The following is a 12,646-nucleotide window of genomic DNA, read 5'->3' as shown; positions in this document are numbered from 1 at the left end:
AATAAGAGCCTGAAACCTCTAGGAAATGTCATCGGACTGAATTAAAAATAGCCCTATTGGAATCAGCATGGTTCAAAAACCGTTTCAGTGAAATTACAGCCACTTCCCCTACCTTGAATAGGAAGGAAAATCACTTTTTTTCATAGGAACTACTGACGTGTTTTTTATATCTGTTTTTTTCCAACGGGTGATCGTATTGAAGCAAATTGTCTTTTATAAGTAACAAAAGAGAATGTGGTCACCATAAAAGTGGTGTTTTCTGCCAGTTCGAGCCACCAAACATAAATCTTTGCCCAAAGAGGGTTAAATTGCCATAGAATGAGAATTGTAAGATGGCCTTTCAGTTTTTACATGATGTAAAACCCTGTAGATGAGGTTTTGAGCTCCCCCCTCTTATTCTTGAAAAACTACGGAAATTGTTTTTTTTTTTTCACTATAAGTTGTCACCATCAGTATGAAATTAGAGACCTATGAAGGTTGAAAACCTTGAGCATAATAAGGATGGGTTTCAAAACGCAACACTATGCGTGTTTTGTTGCTAGATTTAGATTAAGCATCAATCAGATTGGTAATGAGCTGTAAGTAAATAACAATTTGTTGCTATAATTGCTAGCATTATGTCACGGTGGTAGCAATAGCTGCAACCTAGTAAAACGCAAATCATGGCCCATAGTAACTAAAAGTTTGAACACATGTTTAGAAAAAAAACATCTATTGGAAAAACATTACCATTTGACGATGATTCAGGGGGAAGGTCGAAAAAGCGCCTGAAAAAATCGCTGTTTTGGAAGGGAACACCGACGTGTCTCTCGAAAACGAATTTTAACTAAAATAATTTTTTTAATCTTATCTTGAAAAACTCCAGCAGATTGGTGTATTCTATCATTTTGTGTCACAAAGCATCAATTGTTGCTCAAAGAGGGCCAAATGCCGATCAATGCAAGCTCTAAAAGAACCAACAATTTTTCATGATCTAAAACCCTAAACAGCAGGTTTTTAGCTCCCCATCTTAAAAAACGAGGAAACGTAGTTTTTTCACTGCAACCTGCTACGATTAATTTGAAGCGGGAGACCCCTGAAGGTTGAAAGCCTTGATCATGCCTTGGAGGAGTTTGAAAACGCATTACTATTGGTGTTTCTACTAGAATTAGATTAAACAGGCCATCAAAGAGACTGGAAAACAGATCTTGGTAATTGACCGTAAGCAAGTAAATTAATATTTTGTTATAATTGCTAGCATTGTGTAATTTGTTACGGTTTGAATTTTTTTTTTTCTACAAGGACTAGCAGACTACTGCAAGATTAGGGCCGTTCTTTTTCACTAAAATCTTAAATCTAAGATCTCATATCTTTCTGCAAAGATTTACGTTCTTTTAACTCATCGTTGTTCTAAGATCTTACAGCTCACTGATGTTAGTAAAAAGTGTGAAGGACGCCATGTTTCTGCCACATAGAACAATGATGAGAGAACTTTGATGATACACTCATCATTGCTCTAAGATCTTACAGCTCACTGATGTTAGTAAAAAGTGTGAAGGACGCCATGTTTCTGCCACATAGAACAATGATGAGAGAACTTTGATGATACACTCGTCATTGTTCTTAGGTGGCTCATCAGAGCAGAATAATGAAAGACGTTCGGAAAAAAAACCCTATAAGAAGTAAGATCTTAGTGCTAAGATTTCACTTTTAAGCGTTCTTTGTCAAAAGATATAAGATTTTAGCGCAAAGATGAGTAAAAGAACGGCCCTAATGTAGAGATTTGTTTAATGGCTTAATTAAAAACTACTTGCACTTATAAATTCATCTTCTTAACTGCTTCGTAAGGTACCATATTGCCTTAAGACACTTTATGCGCCATTTTTAGAGTGGAAAGGCTGGGAAGCACAACGAGGATACTATTGCAATCTCCGTGGTCGAACATACTTAGCCGGAGGTCTATAATCCCACCTCTTGTATTCTTTCTCTTCCATCCCTTTAGTAACTACTACTGCTAGCAACTCGCTGCTGCATCAAGCCGCACGAGGCAAACACAGTTACTTAAGCTCCTCCTCCATATTGATTTATTCAAAACCTCCCTCTTTACACCCTCATAGGAAGTTTTCGTTTCCCTTAAATCTTTCCTTACGTCTTCCATCCACCCCATTCGGGGATGACCTGTTTTTCGTTTGGCCATAGACGGTTTTCCCACAAGGGCAATCTGTCATCCTTCATCGGCAGAACGTGTCCTAGTCATTTCAACCTTTCTCTTATTGTAGACCTAGAAAGCGGGATTACGCCACATTTTTCGTACAGCCTACCCTTAATAACTGAAAAATAAAATACATGCTTCGGAAAAAATTCATTTATTTAATAAAATTGTGTATATTTATTTCAATTCTTATGAAAATAATTGAATTTTATCATACACAAATTCTTAAAAGTTGCAATAATGATGAACCCTTCGGACTTTTTATTTACGTGACTAAGTCGAACATGTCTATTATGAAAACTTAAGGGGCGCGAGAAATAAAACTTAAATTCAATGCCTTTAAAAAAAGTCATTTTTGCTTCTTTAGTTCTATCACCCTAGTTAAACAAAGCTCTTTTAGTAAAGTTTATTGCGTACATGTAAAAAAACGAAGAAAAATTAATTAAAAGATAATTTTTTTTTCTCACGAAGATAAAGAGCAAAGTTCTAACTTAAAGTAAACAAAAATTATTGTTTCGCCAAGGAAGCTAGGTACATCTAGAAAATTAGGTCAAATATCCTGACGCCTGATATTTTCCAATATCTGCAGAATCCAAAAAAATAGTGCTTTATTGAAACTTGAGGTTACTAGAGTTTTTTAGACAATTATAATTTGATACTAAAAGTTATCGATGTCGTGACTGGTGAAAATTTATTTAGGGATTTATAAATTAGTCTTTGTTTTGTCCAGACTCGTCATAGAATTTTTGCTCCGAAGAGTTTTGGGGATCGGTTTTGTGTTTTCAGTAAAGCGCTAGTTTTTAGAAGTCTACTGATATGGGGAAACATCACGAATCAGTTTATTTGTGTTAGTTGGGCTAGTTTGTGTTAGATATATCTGGCGTAGTCTAATAGGCGAAAAAGTTATTTTTGTTCGTTTTGAGTTTCAACTTCGGTCTTTACTTCTATCGGTCTTTTGTCTTTAAATTTTTATAAAAAAATGGATTGAATATATTCTTTTATTTGTAGAAAGGGGGTGCTACGCATGTCCTCCGCTGTCTTTACAGTCTTCTATCAAGAATACAGGGGGGGGGGAATTGGGATTTAAAATTTTGATATATTTTAAAACTTAAACTTTGCTTTTTGAATTTGATGTTTTACCAAAATTAGTACCTAGGCACTGTTTTAAAAGGCTTTGAAAAGAATTGAGACTAACATAATGAATAAAAGAAGAAGCCGGGAAACGTCAGTATCTTCAATAGAATAGAATATGTTTATTCACCAAAATACCTTTAAGCTAACAAGAGCACATTAGTATTGAAAGAAAGAGAGTTCAATAATGCAAGGAGCAGCAAAAATAGAAAAAAAAGTAGCAAGTACTTTTTTAAGGTCAACTCAGTAAGCAATTCGGAGAACGTTAAAAAATAGAATCAGTAGTTATAAAATACTACTCGCAAAATATTCCAGTGCATAAACTTTTTTTTTATATTAAATTATGCACAAGGAATATTATAAAATATTGGAATAGAATACTTGAAACGATTAGACAGCAAAATGCTGCAATTAGATACTTTACGAAATATTTTATCGAATGTTGCATTAAAATGCTTTAAACTATCAGACAATTAAATACTGCAATAAAATACTCTACAAAGGAACTACGATGTCTCTCTGTCGCCAAAAAATAATTTTCTTGAAGCAAAAGTCTACTGGCATTCTTTCTAGTCGGTATAGTATGGTATTTAGTTGCCAAGCAGTCTTGGTAGGGAAGGAAGATGGGACTGTGAAAGTCCCATTTTCAAGGGAAATGTCGTATTTTCAAGGAAGTCAGATGAAACTGATTTGGGCCATCTTCATAAGAAGTAAAGGAAGAACCAAGAATAATTGAGTCCTTTTTGACTACCCTCTGTTTTAGATGTCGATCTTTACTGAGACTTGGATGCCAAAAGGGCAAGTGTATGCAAGTGACAGTCAAACTTGGGTTCTTAAAATAGTCTCCAGAATGCTGAATTTTTTAAGTTGGCAAAAAGGATTTTAACAAAAAGACTTGTCGATTTAATAACCTTAGATATGTAAAAATTAAACTTAAGGTCAGTCACCAGAAGAAAACCAAAAACCTCTACAGGGTCTTTGATATTAGTTTCTAAGCCGGAGTAGGCTGAAGACGTCACCACTGGTTAAAATCAGACCGAACGCTAAGCGCGGCAGGGCATTATGTGCTGTCAGAACATCGTAGGTTAAGCCAAAGAGTATGGGCAAATTCCTTCTAACATAAAATTGTAACTCTCTTTTTCACACGCACATCCCCCTTCCAAAAAAAAACACTTCCTTAAGTCCCAATTTGAAACCCCTACCGTGAGAAAAAACACGATATACTCTCACTTAATGATCGGACACCAACTGGACTCTAATTGTTTCAATCCTTTTTAGAAATATTGGCTTCAGCTACGAGTTTTATAACCTCACATTATTGGCTATGGGTTACGGCACTCACCAATTATACAAAGCAAGATAAAAGATAATTTTATTTATTAATTTATTTTATATTTATTTTTAAGGATAACCAGTCTAGCTGCAGTCACATCGCTTAAATTCAAAGACTCAATGGTCATGGGTGTAGGTACTTCAACTGGACAAATATTACTATACGATATTCGAAGTGATAAGCCTTTCACTGTCAAAGATCATCAATATGGGAAGGAGATAAAAAAATTGACTTTCCATCCTTATCAAGGTCATGATTTGGTCGCATCTATGGATTCAAGGGTCTTAAGATACTGGGATAAAGATACGGTAGGTTATGTGTATAGGTAAACAATAATAAAGGCTGGACTGGTCTAATGTTTTGATGATCACATGTGAAAAGGGTGTCGATATCAAATTTATAGGGTTTTCATTCTTAAAGCTATTTCCTTGAATACAATTTTGAACTTATATCAATGCTGCACTGCACAGGAATATCCAGGGAGGAGGGAAGCTAAGGTCAGTGGAGCCCCGCAGGAAACTCAATTACAATGGTATTCTATATATTGAAAGGAATACTTTTTAGTTTGACCTTGAATATTTTAATTGACTGGTAAAGAATACTTTTTCATTTAATTTTTGATTTATTAAATTAATTTGTTAAGAGCTAATTACGACTATAAAATGATGACTATTTTAAATTAAATAGGAGAAAACTAGCGTGAACTTTCCTGTGATCAAAGTGTTATAGAAAAACGAAATCTTAGTTGGACTTTTTTTCTAATTCTGATATTTGTTTTCTTATTTTACTTTGGTATCAAATCCAATTTTGGATGAATCAAAATCACTCATAACCAGATATTTGTGCTTCTTTTGGTTGCCTGTTTCTAGGGCCAGATCTCGGGTGAGGGGGGGGGGGGGATGAGGGACTTACAGCGCTTATATCAAAAGCGCCAGAAAAAGTAGGTGCCAAAGGTAGATTCTTTCTTTTTCTTTAAACTAAAAACGTCATTTTAAAGGATAATAGTGGAAATTTGGTCGCCATTAATTATTACCGATAAAAAAACGCCATATCATTATGTGTAACTATATGGTAACAGACAGTAAAGCAAAGAATAACCTTTGTTTGAGGAAATCTTTAATCTTTATTTGGAGAAGAAATCCTTAGATTATAAATTCAGAAGTTATTGCCTTTGTTTGAAGGTTGCCTAAGATCCATCGTAATTATTTGTATTTCTTTAGCATAAATTTTATGGGTTTTTTTTTTACGGATGGTCTCTAAGGTCACCTCAAAAGACACAAAAATCTGATTCATCCTCTTCCCCCATTTAATCTTTTTTAATTTGATTCTGCCTTATATATTCTAGCTTCGTGAAATGTAAAACTGACCATTTCTTAATATCCATGGAAAGGTAGCCAATTATCTAATTTGAATTTTTGTTAAAAAGACTGGATTATGCGGTTTAGGCATTTGCCCTTGAAGAGCCCGGTCTTCGGATGTCTTTCTTTGCATCTCTTCTAAAGACTTCTGAATACTAAAGATACCAAATACCACTATATTAAGTGATTTCAATGCATCTTTTCTTTCTGGACAAAAAAGCAACTAATTTGTACCGATAGTTTGAGTTTGAGCTTAAGGCTCAAACTCAAACTATGGCAATAAGAAGAAGCACAATAATTCTGCTCATAAAAACATACATCTTCACGGGTTTCGCTTAATAATTTTAGTGGCATTTGACGTGTAGTAGTATAAGGTTTTTCCATATGGTACCACTGTGGTGGTGGCTCTACTTGGGAATACGGGGCAGTAGGGATCGATTCCTGCTGCCATAGGGCTGGTATACAGGCTTTCAATGTATCCCTGTAAAAGAGATCCAGCAACGGAAACTCCATTTCGATACCCCTTGCGCCAGGAATGGCTGTGTAGTATCTTCAGCCTTTTTATCCTTAATATGAAGTCGCTTCAAATAAAATTGTATTAAATTTAATAAAAATATTAAAATATATGAGCCATATCTTTGAAAATAAAAGTACCGAATATTAGGCAAGGCTAGAATAAAAAAATAATAGCCATGTCAAGACTCGTGCGTCACCAAATTGGCCCACAAATTTTTTTTTTGTATACTAAAATTAAATCGGAACATTTTTTTTGTTTGTATAATTAAAAATTATCCACCCTAATGACTTGTAATAGCCAATAAATTTCTGTAGCTCGTCGGCCTTTTACCCAAAAAGTAATAGATGTTCTTAAGCTTGCTTCTGACGGGAGATGAGTTCCACTTCCGTGGCCAGACTCCCTGTCCGCCAATGAAGAGTATTTCTTCATATTGGTGAATATTCGGTTCGTTCTCTTTCCGAATTAAAGGTGGAAAATTCGCTTTTAGATATGTCGTAAAGGAGGCTTTTTGGATAAATTTTCTAGAAAAAATTACTTTAGATCAGATATGTTATCCGAAAAACAGAGAAGGAATTGCTAGATGTTTTCCGGAATATTACCTGCGGAATGTTTTGGGTACTCTGCTGACTGACCGTATCTCAAATAGTAAGCTGTACGAAAAATGTTCAATCCCGCTTTCTACGGCTTTAACAAGAGAAAGATTGAGATGACTAGGACACGTTCTACGGCTCAAAAATGACAGGTTACCAAAGAGTGTCCATGTCGGCCAACCGTCTAGGGCCAAAAGATGTCGGGAGGAAACATTTAAGGGAAATGGGAACTTCTTGGGAGGATACAAAGAGGGATGTTTTGAACTAATTGGGATGGAGGAGGAGTGTACGTTGCTGTGTTGGCCTCAGGCAGCTTGGTGCTACAGTGAGTTGTTAGTAGTACTAATAGTATCAGCCGGAACTGATATTGTGACGGCTCTTGGTCGTTTTCGCTTGACAACATGTCATCTTTCAGACCTCAGCCTTACTGTCTCTGCTTTGATTTGGCTACGATGCATGACCACTAAAAATAATATTTGCTTCATTATACTAGTACAACACCCCTTTAAAATCAGGGATATTTGTAGAGTCAAATTTGATATTTATCGTGATTTATGTTGTTGCATTTTGTTTTTGTTTTCAGGGCAAGCCTTTTTGTTCAATTGAAGCAAAGGCAGATTTTAATGACTTTTGCCTTGTTCCTGATACTGGTATGATGTTTTTGGCCAACGAGGATAAGAAGATGCTGACATATTACATACCTGTAAGATTTAAAAGTAATCCATTTCAATAGTTGACAAATATCAACTGTTCTTACTTCGATGTATGCAGACATCTAATGAGAATTGTCAAATTTTGTATCAGTTTTCTACTCTTTTCATATTATGTTATAGAAAATTCGGATAATAAGATCAAAATACAGAAGCGTAAATATGCAAAGATTAAATAGTTCGTGTGATCTAATCAGAATATGAAAATATATTCGGAAAAAATTTGTGCGATTTATCCATTCAAATCATAATACGATTTGAATTACGATTGTCAAATGGTAATACGATTTGTACGATTTGCTCTTCGACTCATTGCAGTTAACTGTGAAAAAAAAACGATTAGATTCAGTTCGGTCAATTTTTGTGAAAACAGATTAGTTATTTCATCGTAACTTGTTTCTAGATTTATATTGCCAGTAAAGCTGTTCCGTGTATAAATATTAGTATTTCTTAATAAACGGAAGTGTTCCGAAGATAGAACATATTAGCTCTCACTACAGCTCTTCTATTTCTATAAGCTAAACCAAAGGGGAGCGCACGCTGTCGTAGCGTACAGTTGTTTCATTATTACCTGATTTAAATGACAATTTTAGATCACATTTTATTGACATTTTTAGATCATATTTTAACGACAATTTTAGATCACCCATTTTAGATCAGAGCTACTTTTATCTAACTACATTGTCATCAGCTACATGAATGTTTGCCTCCTTGTAAATTTCTCAGTCAAATCGAAGGGTAGCGATGGCGGAAAGTGCCATCTATCTAAAGGGTCACTGATCTACTATTTAGTCAATAAAACAAGAATGTGAAAGTTGTTTTAAAATACTTCTTGCGTCAATTTTTAAGCAGCCAACAACTGCTAAAAGTAATAAACAAATGTTAATATTTTCCAAAAAATTAAAATAAAACTGTTCAAAAATGTTTGTCAAAACAAACACTTGGCCACGGGTTTGTTTTGGCCACAGTCTTAATCAATGGTTGGGCACGTTTAGAAAAGTAAGCTTCCATAAAAAAAAATACAAGGTGAAAAAAATACACCATAAAAAATACACCATAAGCCACATTCAAAAGAATAAATATTGCATAAATAAACCAATAAAAAAAAATCAAATTATTTTACATGATTAGTAAGGGCTTATCAGAGTGATATCTCTATTGAGCTTGGCCTCTGACTTATCTGCAATTAGTTGCCTCCGATTTTATATGTTCGTGATTTTATCATTTTAGTCTCTGGGTCCTGCTCCCAGTTGGTGTAGTTTCCTAGACAACCTTACAGAAGAATTAGAAGAAACCAATGTCACTTCAGTTTATGATGATTACAAATTTGTTACAGCTAAAGATCTAGAGGAACTTGGGCTTTCACACTTGATTGGAAGTGAGATGTTGCGTGCATATATGCATGGTTATTTTATGGATCTTAGACTTTACAAGAAAGCAAAATCTTTGGTTGATCCATTCTCCCTTGAAAAGTTCAAGAAGAAAAAGATTAGTGAAAAGATTGATGAGGAACGAGCCAACCGAGTTCAAGTCACGGTAAGTGATTTTTTTTTTAAATATGCAAAGAGATGCAAAATTTTCCAGCAACAACATTTGTCTTTTCTATAGCTTTGCTTTGAAAATTTAGCTTTCAAGCAGACGCGACACTTCAAAGTTGTTGACGACTCTGATTTGGCTGAGAAAAACTGAGCTTAAAGAGAAAGTGAAAAGTAGAAAAAAAACATTTTTTTTTTTATTAGCGGAAGTAATTTACTTGGGTGAATATGTTGGAAGAATCTTACTTTTATATGTTTTGGAGGAATGAATTTTCTTTTTTAATTATATAAAAATAGATTTTTTCTATAAAAATATATAGATATAAATGAGCAGCTATGCAAATTCTAATTTATATGTAAATAACGAAGAATTTGCTATATAAATAGAGAAGAATATTCTCTTTTTATGATAAAAGCTTTTTGAAAACAGGAGTCAGCCATTTTTGTGGAAAGCTTTGCACCTGAAACTGCATTCCGGATGCCAAACGCGGAAACTGTAATCTAATATAAGTCTTAGGATTAATTGAGGTTGATTATAAAGTTTAGAACGCTTAAGCAGTCCAAGCTCTTAATATGTCTTTCTTCCCAATAATCCCAGTGCACGTAAATTCATATATATATATATATATATATATATATATATATATATATATATATATATATATATATATATATATATATATATTAGGGTGGTCCTTAAGAGATGGAAAAATTTTTTTTTACTCTTTTTTTATGGGGCACGGTCTGAAATGATTCCATTATGACTATAATTTAAAAATAAACACACATTTTAGCATTATTTTCAGTTTCAGAGGTCCGTACAATAACTATTATAAATTTGTAAGTGATCTTTGATAAAAAAAAAAGCGCACAATAATGCCGTTTAATTAAATAATATAAAAAATTACTGTTGAGTTGCTTTACACTAAACAGAAAATGATTGATTTGCAATAGTGTCCAGCAATAGTAATAGCAGCCTTCAATTGTCACTTCAATAAGTCACTTCAATTGTCAAACTACACAGTTCACATATGGGCTTCAGACTGGTTCATCGGTGTCTTTTTGGTTCGATCACTGTAATGCTGTCGGTACTCCTTAACAACTAGCAACAGGAACTGTTTCTGTTCTTCAGATGTTGTGTGCAGTTTGTTATAGTCATCCATCAGTGCAACACCACGTTCAGCAATGTCATTGATTACCCTCATGCTGTGCACTATATTTTTAACTGTCTGGTAGTCTTCTTCAACTGACCACAGATCAATGTTCTTAGTTAGGAATGATAAAGACAGTCCGGTAATGCTGAAGAATCTGTTGGTATTCTGCGTGACAAAGTTTTCTAACTTCTTCTCCCCGAGTGTCAACGGGTCCACTGTTATCCTCTTCAGAGGGTGCTCTGCTGCTGATGTTTGCAGAGCCGTAACCATATTATGTTTGGTGTAATTGGATACTTTGTTGTCAAAGAAGGCAAGTGCCACCAATTCCTCTGATAAGTACCGTAGGTGTCTTATTATGTTGTTCAAGGCAGTTTCTGATATTAATTCTGATATTTTTCTGTAGCTGTAGATGTCCTTTAGAAGTTGGAGGTCAATGCGAGGGGCTGATGGTGCTGACGATGCCTGAAACCATGCTTTCACGTAGATGATCACAGTGAATTGATAAATATCAGCAAGAGCCTTTTCTTGCCTTTTCGTGAGTTTGAACTGACTTCTGAACATCCAGATCTTTAGTGCATAGATGGCCTTTGCCATCCACCTTGCTTGATGCAGCCCAGCTGGAGCTCTGAACGAGATTCCCTTAGATGGCGTGCCACCGAGGAATATGATTGTCAAGTCCAAAAGCTCACGGTAATCATCACAGGGTTGATACAGTAGTGTCTGCATCTCAGCAAATGCTATGATATCTGTGATTACATGTGAAACAGCTGTAAACACACCCTCATCTGATGAAGCTGTCTGAAAGTCTGCTCTTTTAATAAACTGCCAGGTGTTCTTAAACCGGTTGAAAATTGTTATCTCTGGGCCTTTGCTAGGACCAAGGCAATCAAGAACCACTGCTTCTAAGACTATTTCTAAAATATGATGTTGACAAGCAAACCAAAGCATGTCCTTGTCAAGTTTTTGTTCCAGAAGGATACAAGCACCATTTCTTGGACCGGAATTGAAAGATGTGGTGTCAAGATACATGCACTTTACATTATCTGTAATGTTCCAAGCCACAGCTGCTTCAAAAACTGCTGCCGCAGAAGCTTGGCCAGTTCCCGAGGCTAGCTTTGGAACATCAAGAAGCTGATCTACACCTGCTCCGGAGACCAAAATTGGAAGGCGATCGACAATCTGCCGGCTGCAGATATCCTCTAGGAGTTTTCCATCCCAGTGAATAGTTAGAGGAACTGTTGGTTTAAACTCCTGTCGTAGATTTTCGGCTATTGCCTGGCGCCGCTTCATCCTGTCTCTACGAATTGAAGAGCGATTGACATTGTTTTCACCAGGATCATGAACAAGGTGTTGCATAGTCGGAACAAGAAGTAATGCAGCACTTCTGTCACTAACTTTAGCCACATCCAGACATGCTGACATTTTGTCATCCAATATGTATACTCGTCCTCTTTTTTGACGTTTTGCTGAGGTTGACGGTTTCATATCTTCTGTTTCACGGTCTTTAATTTCTTGACCTTTTTTGCTGTCAGTGTCGCTGTCAGATGATGATTCCAGTGTCACTTTCTTTTCTCTTGTTGTTCTTTCTTGCCTCTCCTTCTCAATTCTTATGTCATGGTATTCTTTCCTTTTCTGAGATGATGCTCTTTTCATTTCTAAGACCTTGTTGACAATGCCTATCTTTCCATGGCATCCTGGTTCCCGATGCGCTAACGGAAACTTACGGTCTTCTTGAATGCGTATCATCTCCATTGCGTTGGCGTGGGCAATGTCAAACAAAACGTCCAGGCCCAGTTCCCACTCTTCTTCCTTCTTTTTCAGTGTTTCAGAACGCTTAGCTTTGTTTTCTTTAATTCTCTTCAGGTTGTCATACTGCTTAAAGAGACATTGAATTTTGTTTACCACATGTTTCTTGAGCCTCGTTGGAATGTGTGCCTTGCCCAAACTGCAAGAACGTCATTGGCTGTGGAATGTGCCACTTCACGGACTGTCTTGTTCGTCACTTGCTTGTAGTGATAAAATAGCGCCATGACCTCCTTCTTCGACGGTAGTTTTGTTGAAATCAGAGTGTCTGATAATTGCCTGATGAGCCATATATCTGTTTCACTTCTTGTTGTTGGTTTTAAT

General features: G+C 35.6%; 1 protein-coding gene across 1 annotated transcript in view; it reads left to right on the top strand.

Moving 5' to 3' along the window:
* l(2)34Fd (nucleolar protein 10 lethal (2) 34Fd) overlaps positions 1 to 12,646 on the top strand; it is an 81,052-nt gene that overhangs the window by 35,552 nt on the left and 32,854 nt on the right. Inside the window, exons 6-8 of the mRNA XM_089097096.1 lie at positions 4,729 to 4,963; positions 7,704 to 7,823; positions 9,061 to 9,366. Coding sequence (XP_088953222.1) covers positions 4,729 to 4,963; positions 7,704 to 7,823; positions 9,061 to 9,366 — 661 coding nt within the window. The remainder of the gene's footprint in view (positions 1 to 4,728; positions 4,964 to 7,703; positions 7,824 to 9,060; positions 9,367 to 12,646) is intronic.

Source organism: Artemia sp. Qi Xiang Cuo, chromosome 11, assembly GCF_049724085.1.
Source record: "Artemia sp. Qi Xiang Cuo chromosome 11, ASM4972408v1, whole genome shotgun sequence".
NCBI lineage: Eukaryota > Metazoa > Arthropoda > Branchiopoda > Anostraca > Artemiidae > Artemia > Artemia sp. Qi Xiang Cuo.
Note: the sequence above shows the minus strand (reverse complement) of the source record. Positions and strands in the feature narration are given on the sequence as shown.